Below are 18,046 nucleotides of genomic sequence, written 5' to 3'. Positions count from 1 at the left end.
CTCCATTCGGTTAGTGTTCTGTTTTCGTCCCAAATCTTTTGCAGTATGGTCCCACACTGTTCGCCAGGGCCTCGCCACCTTAGTTGATGAGCGTGTGGTGCAGACCATCCGGACTTGATGTCTTGCCGCATTTCGATATTGATATCCCACACTGGATTCCGGCTGCTGATGGCGAGTTGGTGTCAATGTTCCATTCAGGTTCTTCCGGCGGTTGTGTTGAAAGAGACCAATGGAACCGCTCCTTGAGGTGCTCAGCCCACCACTCAAGACGATTGAGGGATTAAATTGCCATTGGGTCTTTTTCGCGTATTGTTTCGCTGACACCTGCCTTCTTTTGACCGGCTGGGTGAAACGGGGCGCGGCCATTGCCTCCTCCGTCTCCTGGGCCTTCTGAATCCAGCAGCGCTCTCTATCATTCTTCAAGCCTCTGATTATCCGGTGTTTAAGGGATCTGCATGCACCATCATATCCGCTCGTGGCCGGTATGGCCTTTCTGGCAGTAATAAGACATACTGATCTCTACGATATCTAGTGTTCATTTCGTCGAGTCAGATGATCTGGACAAACAACTGAAAGTCGAGAGCATTGCTTCTTTAACTCTTCTCCATTCAAACTCCTAGCAATCTTCGTCCTCCGCATGGCTGTGCGTTTTTAGTAGCTTTCTAACCAGATCAGCTCGATACTCCTCAGCTGTTGAAACCAGTCAAGGTTGGTGAACGGAGCTGTTCTGCTTTGGCAAGCGGCAGAAAGCGAAGTGCTAACGGGACCTGCACGACCGCGCTGTCAGAGTCAAGTTGCGTACCCTAGAAGGAACGACAACCCTTAACTGAGGCTCTCCATCGGTAACCGACTCCAAATCTACCACCTAACTGCGCTTCTTCCGGATGGACGAAGTGGTTAGAGTGCGAATTCACTGACCGGATGGTCCGTGGTTCGAACCCGACCTCCGACTCTCGACTTCCCCTGTCTAGGCTTGGGCGACCTGGCAGTATTCCAGCCCTCGTGTCTCTTTCATGTGGCATGGCATTTAGGCACCGAAGGGGCGCTACAGCTGAACGATTTCTTCCGGACTTAGTAGTCCGACTTGGATACTCACCTGCTGAGCGAAGCAGTTGTGACAGATATGGATAAAACTCGTCCTTCCCAGTCTCAGAACTCCATTCTGTTGGGACCTATGCCGACATGACAAACAAGGAGCCTTCGCCGCACCGAATTTAATTGTTTTATTTAACCAGTAAATTGCGCCGCGCAAAGACGGTTTACTGGGATCCAGTCCAGTAGGGCGCTTTCAGCCTTCGAACCGAGTGCAACCGCCATACCGTTGATGCCACGAACCACTACGTCAGGTTCACCACTTACCCGAAGAGTGAAATGCGGAACACCTGAGCTCATCCTAAGCGCCCTGTAGTGGGGTCTTGTGCTTCGGAGACATAACATGCATCGACAGAAGGAAAGCAAGATTACAACATGAAATACCTGTTTACCAATTTGACACAGAGCACAGACGGTGAAGGCTGCATAGCGGATCAGAACAGTGGAGTTTAACGATGGATTATTTTTTCATTTTGATGGGAGACAGCTCACATGCTGAACAATGGTTAACAGATGAGTGGATCGCAACGGAACATTTAACTGTTTGAGCGGGGTATTCTCAAGGGCTGGTGAACGAAAAGCTGCAAGACGAGTGATACTTCCCTGTTGCCAAGGCCGGAGAATGGGGTTCGGTTGAGGTACTGCTCTTTGAGTCTTTGACTCAAACCCGTGACCCATAAGGCACCGAGTATATGTTGTTTTGTTGGGGGACCCTTATCCTGAACTCTGACTTAGAAGACTGAACTGCGAGGCAACATTTTTTGAGGCTTTCCTGAGGGACAATTTACGAAGCCAATGACTCAATAAACTGCCCCACTTGTTGCACGGGGTTGACCTGGCGCAAGAGTGCAGGGCGTATGATACGACGGTATTATTCTTAACGCGGCTGATTATATGTGCCTTTTGAGCAGCACCAGACTAGTTAATCTTAGAAGTATTTCGGCTGCATTGAGTGGTGCGCCTGTGATCACAGTTAACCACAGGGCGATCAGTGTCTGTTGCTCTTAGAACCAACCTTTATTAAACCGTCCCTATTTGGAGCGAGATGGCTCAAGTGGTTAGAGCGCGAATTTACTGACCGGAAGGCCCGTGGTTCGAACCCGACCTCTGCCTCTCGATTTTCCCTGCCTAGGCTTGGGCAGCCTGGCAGTATCTCAGCCCTCGTGCTTCCTTCGAGCTGCATGGCAGATAGGATCCGAAAGGGTGTTACAGCTGAATGATTAAATTAAAAAATTAACTTGGGGGAAGGCAGTATCGCTGCTTCCATAAATATGGAGATAATGTAGCATGAAGGAAACGTCGCACTGAATTCACATACGACAGTATGAATTTACCTCAGGCCACCTCGTAATAGGATTTATCGCCGTGAAGGAACTTGTTGCACTCCATCGTGCTGTTCTCTGGATGGGGTCCTGGTGATCCTCCATGCACATGGTTGGAGACGCTGCAAGATGGCCTTCTAGTCGATGTTACTGGCGTCCTTGCAGTCGGTCCCCATCCAGCGTCTGGAGGTGCATGCACCTCGGAAAGGTTGTGTTAGACTAACATGTTAACATAACATGGGGGAGTGAATTCATTCCCCATCGATGGTTCCCTCCATAATAAGGCTCTCAAATAACTGGTTGTATGGCGAGGAAGCATCAACATTGAACGTTAATACTCCTGTATACTGCACGGCAATTTCGGTTCATTTATATGCAAGCATTGATGTACAACCATGTTTAGTTGGGTTCATCTCAAGAGGTTTATCCCCGTTTCTCATCACTGGAATGTGCCGTGAACCCCAGCCTTCGCGGTGCTTTTATAGTGCTGTGGTATGCACGCTATGGAAGCATCGAGGGAGAGCGATTCTCCGAAGTTAGTGGTCCACAGTAATTTTTACGGATAGAAGACAGATCTGTCTTCTTTCTTTCGAAAGAAAGATCATAACCCAAGGCCCAGTAAGCTAGTTTGTACACCACTAATAATTATGCACAAATCAATCGATTTGACAGACACCGTATACTACACTGGACCCCTTTTTGAGGAACACCGTCCCCGGTGTACCACGGCCTACGTGAGCTGGCGGGTGCTAGTAAGAGCTGATAATAGCAACCTGATATCTCCAGCTCAACACGGATTTCTCCCAAACCGCCCTTGCGTGACAAACATGCTCGTGTTTATGGACAGCCTAACCCAAGCCAAGGGCGAAGGACTCATATCGGATGCCATATTTTTCGACTTCTCAAAAGCATTTGATAGGGTCCCACAAGTCCCGCTGCTCTACAAACTAGTCTTACGGGATCCAAGGGAAAATCGTTCGCTGGATCAATGTTTTCTTATCAGACAGATCATTTCGAGTGAGAATAGGCTCGACCTACCCTTCTCCAGCGCCGGCCTCCATTGGAGTTCCTCAAGGCTCTGTCCTGGGACCACTGCTGTTTCTGATCTACGTCAACGACCTCCCAGGTGTTCTTGCAAGTCCATGTCTACTTTTTGCAGACGACTTGAAATCCTGGAGTTCCAATGCCAGTGCCCTCCAAATGGATGTAGGCGCTGCCAAGCAGTGGTCGTTGGACTGGCACCTTCCTCTGAATGATGAAAAGTGCGTCCATATGTCGTTTGGAGGAGATTCAGCGAATGCCTTTGTTATGCATGGTGAAAAGGGACCAGAAAGCATCATGAGGATAGACACCAAAATGGATTTGGGTACCTGGGTTTCCTCGAACTTGTCCTTCTCACTGCACCATGAGAAATCGGCCCAAAAAGCATTCGCCATTTTACGGATGATTCGGCGGACCTTCCCCCGTATTACTCGCATAGACTTCCAAATACTCTATGAGGCCTACGTCAGACCGCTCCTGGAGTACGCCAACCAAGTTGTCTACTTAGGACGCACGAAAGACGTCACCCTCATCGGGCGCGTCCAGTGAGCCGCCACGAGAATGGCACCGGCCTCAAATCCGTGGACTACAAAACGCGTCTCGCGATGCTTGATCTCTTTCCCCTGGAGTACCGTCGCCTCCGAGGGGACCTAATTCTTACTTATGCCCTGTTTGAACAAAGATTGGCAAACAGGTTTTTTCTACCGTTGACCCAGCAAACACACGGCGGGGACATAGTAAGAAAATTTTCAAGCTCAGAGCACACACATTCATTAGACAAAATTGTTTCTCATTTCGGGTAGTAGCTGCGTGGAATGGCCTTCCTCCGACGGTTGTCCACGCTCCTTCTAGAACCCAGTTTGAAGCACTATTAAACATCTACTTATGCGAATCCTCGCGCTGGCAAGCATACTGCCCTGTGCTGAGAACATAAATAGCAGTGCTACATCCTTTTTCACTTGTGCCTTTCAGGTGAACGACACCCACTGACCGACAAGAACAAAACCGACCCGGGAAACTTGGGCAAAGCCTCGAACCTGTGTATCAATCCGTGAACCCGTAGCCGGTGAGCGTGTACAGAGGTTGCTGGGTCTGAGGCTCAGTCCGCCGCGTGTGATAACGCCACGTGTTAGCTCTGAATATCACTATTACCACAACTTTTTGGTTTTTCATGCCTGTGACCTATGAGGAGTTCATGAAAGGTCCAGTAGGATTTCAACAACAAGCAGAACCTTAATTTGGTTCACATGCGCGGAAACTGCGGTTTCAAGTATTTGTTACAGTCGCACCACGTCTTTACCTAAGGTGTAACGTGTTCTAAAAAATATAAGCCCTGACAACTTACGCGGTCTCTACACGCATATAATGAGTGTTTTTGACACAAATCAGTGATAACTAAAATGCCATTCAGCCACTATGTATAACCATACGGTCGAAAATGAGGTATTTATCGTGCAGTTCCACTTTGTACAGGAAGAACTAACGAGAAATTGTTTATATATAGTGTGTTTATATAGTGTGTGGCGACCACCTTGGCCCGGTCGCCAAATATGTAGTATGCACACTATATATGGAAGCGCCTGGGGACAGTAATTCGCCGAAGACAGTTGCTCACGAAAGTTTCTGTGGATTATAAACGGAAAGAAGGTTTATTAGCCGAAGCTCAATAAGCAAGGTTGTACATCAAAAATACTTACTCCTGCAAGGCCAAGCCAGGACCATCGAGGCTCATCCAGCTGAAATTGCCTAGTCCTTATTGGTCTATAAGTTAGCCAATCAGGGATTGGTCACGTTTGGTCCTCGGCCTAGCAGGTTTACGGATTGATAGAAAGGGTCTACGCATGGTTCCCGGATCGAGTTCGATTTTTTTCTCATTCAGCGGCTTCAGTCCCTCTGGAATATGTAAGAAAAAAGGTTTTGCACAACCCATTAATTTCTCAAACTTGGGCCGTAAGCCCATCGGTTCGGGGTTTATATAAAAATGATCCAGAAGTGCTTCAGACTGGAACCTGGCTGCATCATGAGCAGCTATAGGAGAGAGGTTATTCCATGTACTAGTAGTAATAAATAAGAAAATTTTTGCCCGGTCAGTGTGCGTGACCAAACCCCGGAAGCCTCTTGTCATGTTCCCGCAGCGCATTAGTGGGATCAACGGCAAGTAGCAGACTCCTTCGGAGGCGCCGACAGAGATGAGGGCACGACCGCCCCCTTCGTGTGATGCCTGGTCGTTCCAAGTGACTAGGCTCCAGATACGCCAGTTTCAAAGAATCCATTGGACACACTCTGTTCGATACAGAACGTCAACAGTCATGCGGGGTGACTGAGGGTCAACCTTTGGGGGTGGATGGCATCAAGTAATCGAATATAAACCCATACCCAACAAAAATCAACCACCTAACCCATTTTCGTTCCATATACTCTACTCTTCCACTACTTCGGTGAGTAGCCAGGGCAACTTCTCACCCTCCTGATACTCCGGGAAATCGGTGCTACTGAGGATAGCTTGTGGTGATCGCTTGATGATGTGAGCTTGACTGATTATTACGAGTATTTAGCGGTGATAAAATTACCAAATAATAATAAGAAAATAACCCCATAAACGCCGGTTAAATGTTCTTCCTTTGGTGCAACAATTGAGAATAAGTCTTTCGATGTCGACCGTAAAATATCCGAAAATTTTTGGCTGTCTTAACTATTACGGCTACTGAGAGGGCGACACTAACCAGATGAAGTTGGCTACGCTGCGAAAGGTCAATCGTGAACTTCGGCCGTTCAACCTACAATGACTAAATCCGCTTAAAAAAGTTCGCCTGTGGCTGGTTGCCCTACCGATTTGCCAGTGTAATCCTTGTTTTGGTTGGAAATATGCTTGGTTGAACTGGGATCGCTGGGGAATGGAGTTCGCTCTTCAAACTCTTTTGATCGTTGGGCTTCATGGCTACATGGTAATTAAAGCCGGATTGCATAACGTTGGAAAAGATAAAAAGCTCTTACCGATGACGTGTTGCACATAGCAGTTCGTTTAAGTAGGCGAAATTTCAAGGTCACGGACCATCACCGATTCGCATTTTACGACCGGTTTACGCGAAATAAAACAGGAAATCGTACTTTAGCATAGTTTTGCGTTCTTCGGTGTTCTCTGAGAATACGAAACATCTTAAGAATAGCTGATGTTAATTTCACCCTGGATGATCGTTTGTTGACTTTTGTTTGCTCTACACTCCTCAGCTTTAACATATGTGATTTTAATCGCAAAATATATTTTGTTCGGCTAACCTGGACACAGCACATTTTCCTGTGGGTCCCCACTTCCGTTAGGTACGACATTGTTAGACAACAGCTTGAACTGTGCAGTGGGAACGCGGGGGTCATCTCTGTCGATGATCCCCTTTCCCAGATATGCATAACTAGCCTGAAGATAAGATTGCATTACGAGATGGCTGCGGGTATCATTCCTCTTAAGAATATGACGCCCTATAGGTAGTGACCGCAATAAAGCGCCATGATAACGCCAACCGGTGTCGCTCGCCTCGGCTACTTTTCGTAACTATCATGTCCATGTCTATGTGCGACGCTGATCACGGGGTTTCACATATCACCAACATATTCATAACTCTACGCGTTGTCACTCATCTCGAATAGCGCGAGCCCCGCGTCCATGTGTGACGCTGATTATGAGACCTCACCTATGCACAGTAACATAATCCAACGGCAGGCGATGGTCTTTCATACCCATAACCATACGCGAGGCCGCTTATCTTTGCTACCTACAGAAAACACCAGGCCAGTGCCCATGCGGGCCGATAAAAACAAGGTCACAGCTATGTGTGATAGCATAATCTGGTCGCCCATCATACCCACTGCCGTACTCGATGTCGCCTTACCTGGCTGCTTATTGTCCCTGCTAGTTCCGTGTCCAAGCGCGGCGTTGATTAACCGGTAACTTAATCCAAGCTATTTTGTCGTACTAGTAACTGTAAGCGTTGTCGCTTATCTTTGCTACTTAGGGAAAACACCGGGCCGGCATTTATGCGAACCTATTAATATGAGGCCTAAAGTATGCACATGCACCTAATCTGATGGCGAACGACGGAGCTGATACTAAAAAACTATACGCGATATCTCCTACCTTGACTATTTTCGAAGCTGCCAGGCCAATGCCTACTTATGATGCTGATAATTAGGCGTCAACTGCGCGCAGTGCCAACGATGGCCCATCACACCCATAGCTGTGCGCAATCTCATTTATGTCTGCTATCTATGGTAAACATCAGGCCAGTATCTATGCGGGCCGGTAAAAACGAGACTTAAACTATGTCTGATGTCTTAATCTAACGGTCAACGACGGTCCGTCATACACTTAACACTAGACGATATCGCCTACATTAGCTACTTATCGGAATTGCAGGACCCGTATCTATGCGCAACGCCGATTATGAGGATTCAACTATGCCCAATGGCCAAGTCCACAGGGCCAACGACGGCCCGCCGTACTCATAACTATGCTCGATCCAACATGCCGAGGCCAAATATAGTAATTGCCGGGCCCGTGCCCGTGTTCGCAGCTGACTAAAAATGTCCCGACTATACATAATGGACTAATCCGGTAATTAACTAGGGTCATTCATATCCATAAGTCGTCCACCTACCAAAACCCCGTGCTTCAAAGATACATAATCACCTTCTATTTATGAATTGCATCCTGGCATCTGTACAAACATAATGTGTGATCAATCCAGTTCTCACCTTTCTATTAAACATGGTTTCTGAAAGATATATAATCAATTACGACTCCCGCACATTTTCCGCGATATCATTTGAAAGAAATAATTAAAGTTGCAGTGGCTAACTCACCAAGTACTAAACAAATCTCCTTGTCCACAATTCTGCGCCGAACCTGGAGACTTACTGCTATAAAGTTAAACTCACCAACTGCTGAATTAGTCCAATGGGCGATAACGATGGAGCATCGTGCGTTCATCGATGATTCGATAGTAAGATTCGGTAACAGTGTGCATTATTACGCGCAGCGAAGTTAAAGCTAGAGAGGGGGTGGTTGCCCGTCAGCCGTAAGACCAAGTGGTGTGGACTTCAGCCCCAAGATCCGAGGGCCACACAAGTCTTCAAATGTGCATCCTTGGATGCAGTCGTGGCAAAGATCCAGTTTGTGCGCGGGTGCTTGGTGCCAAATCCGTCCGTTTGGAGCGCTAAATCCCAAATTCGCTCTATTGCTGGTCTCTGATACCGATACAATATATCTCAATGAAATCGACAGCTCGGTCTTCCTCCTCGAAACTCGTAACCATTTTATGCTCAACCACAGTAGTGATCTAATCAACAAGGGGTACTCTTCTGGGCTTCATCCAACTCATCATTCACGTCAACTCACTTTCACTGCCGAAATAATGTTGACTATATCCGAATAAATGAGCTGATAAGATACTTAAACATGCTGCAAGCCAGCAGCCTCAGATAATAGTAATGATCTAGCTGGAGACCTCAAGGACACATTCTTTAGCAAAAATCGGCAGTGCACAACCGAACACTCGTTATCTAAATGTCGCCTTGCAAATCTGACGACACCCACCCACACGAGCTATAGTTTTGAGACAAGTCGTCAAACATCTGAAACGCCTTGGTTCCGCTTCCCAAGCAGGCCAAGTCTCACAGCCATACAACAGAACAGCCCGTACTGCAGCCTGATACACACGTTACTTAATTTTCACGGATATACTGCCTTGGGGCCATAGGTTTTTCAAATTAGCGAAGACGACCCGAGCACTTCAGGTTTGTGCATTGACCTCATCTGTCACACTAAAACCAAAACTAATTCAACTTCGAATGAATATGAAAAAATTCTGCACCAAACTAGCCCTCCGATAGGATCCGAAAAATACATGAGATCTTGTGTGGGCTTTGCTCTACCTCTGAGGATTTCCTCGGCCAAACAAAAATATCCTCCTACCCACGGAATTGCGCAGCCTGGCTCAATCACTTCAAAAATGACGTCCGTTAGGGGGCTGTCCAGAAACCAAAGTATTTCAGTACACTGCTATACCCAGTTTGATAGCACACCCGCAACTGTGCCTTTTCTTCTTTTTACTGCTCCCAGTCCTCCACTTTTTCCATTACATGCAACTGCGAACAAATTCATTTCATATTCTGGTTATAATCTTAGGATCATGGCTGACGGTAGGCCACACACCTGTTGGAATGAACATGATTAAGATACCATAACACTTTGTGGGTACCAAGCGCATACCAAAGGACAACATTATTATGATCGTCATTGATAGGAGAGCAAAGGATGTTAACAAAGACTCACCAAATACACGTGACATGACCCCTCAGATGCAAATGGTTTCGCAAAGCTCCACGCTTTTCTTTAGCCTGTAGCGGCTCCATGCTTGGGTTGGCGCATCTCACAAACGCGCAACGACTCAGGCATCTCTGATTTCGTGTCATTGCAAGCTTGAAGCTAACTTATTAGCTCACAATCTAGCCAATGCACGCCCTTCATTCCCACATATTTCCTCATGAGTACGCATCGACACACAATGACAACCTCAAAAGGCTCATTCAAGATGTTAATGTACGTGGCTCTCCATGGGCCCAAATACGGTGTCGCGAAGACGGTACTACGACTGACATACCCAGTCTAATGGCTTGCTCACAGTTTACTTTATGTTTTATATTTCCCGGAGGACCGTGTTACCTACAAGACCGTTTCAGCTCGTTTAATTTGCGCAGGGACTTAAAAGCAGTGGCCAGCTTATTGTGCCGTCTGCTTGGTCAGCTTACAGACGCAACATTGCAATCAACGACGCCATTGGTTGTTCGGTATGTCGGTGAATATCAAACCTTCCTTAAGCCAGACAAGACGTATGCTGACCATCATACAAAACAAAAAACTCGCTAGCTGTGACAAACTCCTTGGCTTCGGCTGGACGCTTGCCGCAGCCATAGAAGAATTTTCCATATCCAAGTCGCGACTGCCCGGTTAAGTTTGAGTCTGCCCGGAGGTAATAAGCGTGATTATTGCCTACGTCGTTTTAAGATTATTTTCAAATCCAGTGGGCAAGAAAACACGCGAAGAACCAGCTTTTCCACAAAATATTCCACCGTTTTTATAGCGACAATGCTCTAAGCTGCCGGCACCCACTGTAGTGTGGGATGTCAGGAAGTCGGCGGTGTTCGACGTTCGGGAGTATGTAGTGACGGCGCACGTCGGTCCTGAAATGTGCAGATATAGATATTTGTATTACGGAATCCACCCGGCACGCACGGCACACGCCATCCATAGAAGAATTTTCCATATCCAAGTCGCGACTGCCCGGTTAAGTTTGAGTCTGCCCGGAGGTAATAAGCGTGATTATTGCCTACGTCGTTTTAAGATTATTTTCAAATCCAGTGGGCAAGAAAACACGCGAAGAACCAGCTTTTCCACAAAATATTCCACCGTTTTTATAGCGACAATGCTCTAAGCTGCCGGCACCCACTGTAGTGTGGGATGTCAGGAAGTCGGCGGTGTTCGACGTTCGGGAGTATGTAGTGACGGCGCACGTCGGTCCTGAAATGTGCAGATATAGATATTTGTATTACGGAATCCACCCGGCACGCACGGCACACATTTGCATGGGTCAGGTGACACAGGAGAGAAGATCGGAGACTGGCAACAACACACGTGTATCCAACCGAAACCAAAACCAGAGTGTGTCAGGGGTTCAAAAATAGGTCAAGATCAACCAGGGGATTTAAAAGCGGGCTACTCTTTCCTGTCCGGGGCTCGTGGTGGCTCGTCCGTCGTACCTGCAATAGGGAGAGAAAGAAAGCGGCACACAAAGGGTTATATGATGGGGGTGCTACGGGGTACAGTCGAAGTTCAACTGCGTTAAACTGCCCTCTCCCGAGCCTGAGCACTGTCTGCAGTGCTCGAAGAGTGCTTGTAAAACCTGTACTCATTCCCACTGTTTGGCTAATAATTAAGGGGGATGGGCCAGGGTCACGTGAAAGAATGTGATCTAACTGATTGTATAACTGGCAGTGCACGCCCATATGTGCTTGACAACGGTCATGAATGACGTAGGCGCTTTTTGGTTTTCTGGTGTGGAGTGGCTCGCTGCTCAAAGGCGTCTAAGGGCAGTCAGAAGCCGCTCAGGCTCGAACGGCATGCGACAAAATACCTCTGATTGAGGACAATTATTCCCCGCTTTCTGTTGCATTGGTGGTGGCAGTCGGTGAGACACGTCACTCGCGTCACCTCATGAGTTGCCGACTTTAAGGCGAGTATGTCCAACCACAGGTTGCCAGCCTCCAGACGTGTGGGCAGTGGTAACGAAAGTCTTGGTTTTCAATGAAGTTGTAGCGGTTGCCCAATCTGGTTAGTGCACCCGCATCCACTGTCTCCCTCGTGCTTTTTTTCGTTCCACATCACACAACGTGCATTACCAGACAAGACGTGACTTGTCTGGATTGATGACAGCGCCCATATGATCCCTCTTTAAAAGGTGAGTATTTTTAACGCTTAACCTTCTGCTTAATTACTCCTCTAATCAATTTCTCACCGGCACCTACTACCCACATTCCGTTTCGTCTGTCTCATAATCACGCGTCAAAATCGTGACATGAATACGACAATACGTCAAGTCCCGTTCCATGACCTTTTGAACGACACCAGGTGACTTCACACTGTTTTCATGTCCTGTTCATTTCAACGACCTATACATGAGGACAGGACACAATCAAACACACACACATGCATCACTCGCGCGTCGGAACACAGACCGGCTCAAGCAGGAAGAAGTGCGAGCAACCAGGATGGTGTAGCAGGGAGTCTGCCAAAAGAAACACTAGTACGTGCACCCACACGAACTAGGTGAAACTATTACAATCAACACTCGGTAAGTTCTTCGTTTGAACCTTTCTATTTTCGGCATTGTATTGCATTTGATTAAGGTGCACCGAGTTGTTGTAACCCCACGCCCTCAAAACAGGTTTCATTAGTGTCTCTTCCTCGCCTTCTGATCTACCAAGTGATTTGTTGTTAACAAAAGAGAACACTAATAAAGTCAAATTCGGCGAAGTGATCGAAAATGCACCAGTTTGATAGACTTAATCTTCTGTGTGCCCAGCTGGCGAGCTGACTACGGAAATGTCCGCTTCGTTGACCACCGTGTCCAGGTTCATGGTACATGCGGTGTCCATATTCATCTGCTCACTGGAGCTCGCGTCCACTGCCACCTTTGTTTGTTGTGGCTTGCCGTCTACAGCTTGGCTGTTATCATCGTGCTCAATGTGGAGCGATGGAATCCGCTGGTCAGGACGAAAAGGAACTTGTGTCGTGTAGTTGGCGGCCTCTTCATGCACTTGCTTCAAGGTAACGGATAAAGTCTGAGCTGTTGTATTCCTTCCGTCTTCATTGACGGCTTTTCGTTATTATCGGATTCATAATCGGGATTGGAATGAGCCGCTTGTGTGAAACCAAGTGCGTGATTAAATTGCGAGACAGGTTTTGTTGTGGTTATCTTGCACAAGTCTGGAAATAACATCAGGTCTGGAAATGGAGGGAGAAAATGTTCGGATCGGAGACTGACAAGGAAATATCAAGGTGTTAGGAAGGGAGTTAATGTCCGGCGAGGATTGAGGAACATGACTCCGCGGTCGTGCGTCGAACAGGTGGGATAAGTCAGTTCAGCGGATATCTGGGGCTCGTGATGACACGTCCGTGGTACCTGGACTTGCGAAAGAGAGGAAGAGTCAAAAAAGGTCATATGATAGACATGCAAGCAAACACAATAGAGTTTCAACTGCGAACGAACTCCGCGGGCAATGGCGAAACAGTAGCCAAATGAACGGCGAAGGCATCAGGGCATGTTTCGAACTCCATAGATGTGGATTCCCTCTCACACAACAAGCATCACAAGAAGCACGCTTCTAGAAGGAAAAAAGTACGCCTTGGGTATGAAATAATATGTTCCATTCGTTTCCTTCACTCAAAGCCCTTATGTACCTAAAAAACACGAGGGCATTCATCCCCATCAATCAGTCTTAAATGTCCATAAATCAGGCCACTTGAAACAAGGTGCAACCTCGAGGAATCTTTGGTTTATAAACTGTTCACCACTTGATATAAATACAGTCTGACCAGTGCACCGAGTTTGTTTTGCACATATTTTATATGACCTCTTATCCTACTTTCAAGCTATCCTTGCTCTGTTTGTAGAGGCAGATGCCGTCATACAGCTGCAGCCCCATAAGGGCGAGCTGAAGTACAGCGGTGTCCACATGGTTGCTCCAGCTTTTCCCGTTTTCCATAACTTCCCGCACTTCAACCAGAGTGGTTACCTTGCGTTTAAATAACCAACCTAACTATCTTTCACGCAGATTTCATGAACTCCGCCAGATTGAATAAAACCGACAGCACCCTCCCAGAGATTTCAGAGCACTTCGACAGGATCAATCTCGTCAGCTTCGTCTTGTGATGGAAAAGGTTTGTACCGGGGTCTTCTGCACCGTTAGTTGTTATATTTTCCAGGGACTGGACAGCTGAATTTCGTGTCTGCGGCTATTGACGATTTCCTCGAAATCATACAAAATTTTGCATCGTTTTATTAAAGGAATGCTCCAAGCCACCGGCTGACATTAAAATACGAATTCCGCGCGCACAGTGGACTGTGAGTTCGTTTAAACAACTCCTAATAAAATTGCGACTGCGTGAGGAGAACTTTACCGTTTGAATAATTATCATCAAATGCTAAAACATTATGTTAAAGTTTCCCTTATTTGAATCATGGTTTTAGAGAAATTTTGGGTGTGCGTTTGGGAAGCGGCCACATCGTTCCGTAACATTGTGGGACGCACGCTATTTCAGGCAGAGCAAAAGTTCGCGCCGCAATGCTGTTCACTTAAATACAGCCTCAGATTTCCAGACTTACTTCTCCCAGAGACGGAGGTTGTCTCCCAGGAAAGGCTGGAAGGGGAGCGATAGCGGACTTGTTGCCTGCTGCCACTGATGTCGATTTCACGCACAGCGCGAAACGAGTGAGTTTTGCCACAAAGTATACGCAAGGTATTTTTAGTCGAAAGCATAAGATTTTCGAAGCTTTGAGTTTGCGGAGAGTTAGTCTGATACGTTTGCACACCTGGTGATATTTTGTTCGTTTTTGTCTGTTTGTTTGTTTACGTGAGCAAAATCTCAATGTTGGCAGCAGCCACTGAACCGCATTTCATCAACGGTTTACGACATGAGCCACAAAATCGAACTGTGTAGTAATTTTCGATTTTGACAGTCTACTCTACAAGTGAAATAACATCTTCAGAATATACCGTGCAAATTGCACTCCTAAAAATAACTGAATAACGTTTGCAGGAGTATGACCCCTTAAACGTAAAAAAGTAGATAAGTGTGTTCAGAGAATTTCAGCGTTTGTTATACCCCCACTCGTATTGCGTTGCCGCCACTTTCAAATCCTAACGATCAGATATTTTGTCATCTGGTATGTCCTCCATAGAAGATAAAGAGCCCTTGTAATTTTGGATCCCTGCCCATGCCAGCTCAGGTGTGATGAATTCTACTTCGTTAATGACCACGGTTTACGTCACTCTCCACTTTCCAGGAAATTCCCATTAATCGCAAACCCCATCAGCCATGCTCTTATTCGAACAGTAGTACAATGAACATGCCTGACGATGTGCCACCCAATAGTTTGGAAGAAAAATTATTATTAGTATTATTACAATAGAAGAAAATTCGATGCGTTTTGAAGCAGCTGTATGGTAGTGATATCAGTATACACATCCGAAGGACGTCCACTTTTGGATATGCACAAATAGCAAGTAAATGGTGCCGGATTATAAGGCACCTGAATGTAAGCGACCAACACGACATTTTCCCATTTGAAACAAACCCGCTCGTTGGCTGTAATATTTAAAAAATCCAATAACGCTGATGGAACTTAGACCTTCCTTTGCTGGTAATCATGAAAATTTTTTGCGCTGCTGCATACCCTGGCTGCTATTGTAAATGCTAGGCCGGTATCCATGTGCGATGTTGTTTATCAGGTCACATTTATGAACAGCCAACGGTGGCCCGTCATACACATTAGTGAATTCGTTGTCCTTTGAATTTCACACCTACAGTAACATTTCGGCCATCAATCGTGTGGGCCAATAAAAAGGAGACCAGACTTACTTCTCCCAGAGACGGAGGTTGTCTCCCAGGAAAGGCTGGAAGGGGAGCGATAGCGGACTTGTTGCCTGCTGCCACTGATGTCGATTTCACGCACAGCGCGAAACGAGTGAGTTTTGCCACAAAGTATACGCAAGGTATTTTTAGTCGAAAGCATAAGATTTTCGAAGCTTTGAGTTTGCGGAGAGTTAGTCTGATACGTTTGCACACCTGGTGATATTTTGTTCGTTTTTGTCTGTTTGTTTGTTTACGTGAGCAAAATCTCAATGTTGGCAGCAGCCACTGAACCGCATTTCATCAACGGTTTACGACATGAGCCACAAAATCGAACTGTGTAGTAATTTTCGATTTTGACAGTCTACTCTACAAGTGAAATAACATCTTCAGAATATACCGTGCAAATTGCACTCCTAAAAATAACTGAATAACGTTTGCAGGAGTATGACCCCTTAAACGTAAAAAAGTAGATAAGTGTGTTCAGAGAATTTCAGCGTTTGTTATACCCCCACTCGTATTGCGTTGCCGCCACTTTCAAATCCTAACGATCAGATATTTTGTCATCTGGTATGTCCTCCATAGAAGATAAAGAGCCCTTGTAATTTTGGATCCCTGCCCATGCCAGCTCAGGTGTGATGAATTCTACTTCGTTAATGACCACGGTTTACGTCACTCTCCACTTTCCAGGAAATTCCCATTAATCGCAAACCCCATCAGCCATGCTCTTATTCGAACAGTAGTACAATGAACATGCCTGACGATGTGCCACCCAATAGTTTGGAAGAAAAATTATTATTAGTATTATTACAATAGAAGAAAATTCGATGCGTTTTGAAGCAGCTGTATGGTAGTGATATCAGTATACACATCCGAAGGACGTCCACTTTTGGATATGCACAAATAGCAAGTAAATGGTGCCGGATTATAAGGCACCTGAATGTAAGCGACCAACACGACATTTTCCCATTTGAAACAAACCCGCTCGTTGGCTGTAATATTTAAAAAATCCAATAACGCTGATGGAACTTAGACCTTCCTTTGCTGGTAATCATGAAAATTTTTTGCGCTGCTGCATACCCTGGCTGCTATTGTAAATGCTAGGCCGGTATCCATGTGCGATGTTGTTTATCAGGTCACATTTATGAACAGCCAACGGTGGCCCGTCATACACATTAGTGAATTCGTTGTCCTTTGAATTTCACACCTACAGTAACATTTCGGCCATCAATCGTGTGGGCCAATAAAAAGGAGACTTCAAACATGTGCGATAACCTAGTCTAATGGACGAAAACGACAGTCATTAAATCAAACTGAACTTATCAGCTAGAAACCGTGTGGGGCATGCATAATTCTTACATTTGCCAGAGTTTAGATTACGGGTCAACGGGCAACAAGCCTTAGAGCCGATGGCATGTGATTAAAGATCCAAATTAGAGGCAAAACCATCGATACACGAGCGCCATTGATTGAACGATGGAGCTATTTCTGTCAGCCATCAACCATTGGTGAGTTCAGTCCCTGGGCCCCCATCCAGGGAAGCGGCAGTTGCTAACCTGACTAAGCTTACTGGTTAGTCCTTTAGTACTTCGTTGCCAGGTCGTACATTGTCCACCCTCGGTTGGTTCCAGTCAGCACAAGGCTGAGCAAAAAGAGCTACTGAGGCAGACGGTCTTCAGGTGTGCAGAGTACATGTTCCAACCAGCGTAACGTATGAAACGTGAGAAATTCATCCTTCGCGGAGAGTTCCTTCTTCCTAAGATAATCTAGCGTACCTCAGCATTATTAGTCCGATGTTCCCACCAGGCCCGACCGATGCTTCGAAGACACCGATGGTCAAACACCGACATCTTTCGTATGTCCTCTGCGCGTAGGGTCACGTTTCTGATCCATAAAGTAGTATGGATCGCACCACTGTGTAAACTCTGCCCTTGACACGCAAACTGAGTCACCTCGGTACCGCAGGTGTCGGAGGTTGGCAAAAGCTGTCCTGGCCCTTCCTATTCAGGAGATAATCTCATCTCCAACCAGTCCACCGGAACTTTTACAGTTGCCCAGATAAATAAATTTATCTACCATGTCGATCGCCTCACCTGCAAACACAAGGTGTGTGTTTGATCCAACCTAGTCTTGTAGCAGCACTTCACACGTTGCAGGTGTGAAGCACATACCGAACCGTGCGGCACAGTTGTTTAAGTTATTTAGAATCGTCTGCATTCGAGAAGGATCTGGGGCGAGATGGCCAAAGTGGTTAGAGCGAGAATTTACTGACCAGAAGGTCCGTGGTTCGAATCCGACCTCCGCCACTCGACTTCCCCTGTCTAGGCTTGGGCAACCTGGCAGTATCCCAGCCCTCGTGCTTCCTTCGGGTAGCATGGCAGCTAGGCACCGGAAGGGTGCTACAGCTGAA

General features: G+C 46.5%; 2 protein-coding genes across 2 annotated transcripts in view; both read right to left on the bottom strand.

The window, feature by feature from the left end:
* T265_08017 (hypothetical protein) overlaps positions 1–17,369 on the bottom strand; it is a gene marked incomplete at both ends in the record, with an annotated part of 30,258 nt that extends 12,889 nt beyond the window's left edge. Inside the window, 3 exons of the mRNA XM_009173704.1 lie at positions 9,039–9,154; positions 12,627–12,811; positions 17,297–17,369. Of these exons, the coding sequence (XP_009171968.1) occupies positions 9,039–9,154; positions 12,627–12,811; positions 17,297–17,369 (374 nt within the window). The remainder of the gene's footprint in view (positions 1–9,038; positions 9,155–12,626; positions 12,812–17,296) is intronic.
* Positions 17,370–17,760: 391 nt separating this feature from the next.
* Positions 17,761–18,046, bottom strand: part of T265_08016 (hypothetical protein) — a gene marked incomplete at both ends in the record, with an annotated part of 5,267 nt that continues 4,981 nt past the window's right edge. The window contains one exon of the mRNA XM_009173703.1: positions 17,761–17,995. Coding sequence (XP_009171967.1) covers positions 17,761–17,995 — 235 coding nt within the window. The remainder of the gene's footprint in view (positions 17,996–18,046) is intronic.

The sequence above is a fragment of the Opisthorchis viverrini genome (genome assembly GCF_000715545.1).
Source record: "Opisthorchis viverrini unplaced genomic scaffold opera_v5_197, whole genome shotgun sequence".
Classification (NCBI taxonomy): domain Eukaryota; kingdom Metazoa; phylum Platyhelminthes; class Trematoda; order Opisthorchiida; family Opisthorchiidae; genus Opisthorchis; species Opisthorchis viverrini.
This window is presented reverse-complemented; position numbering and strand designations above follow the sequence as displayed.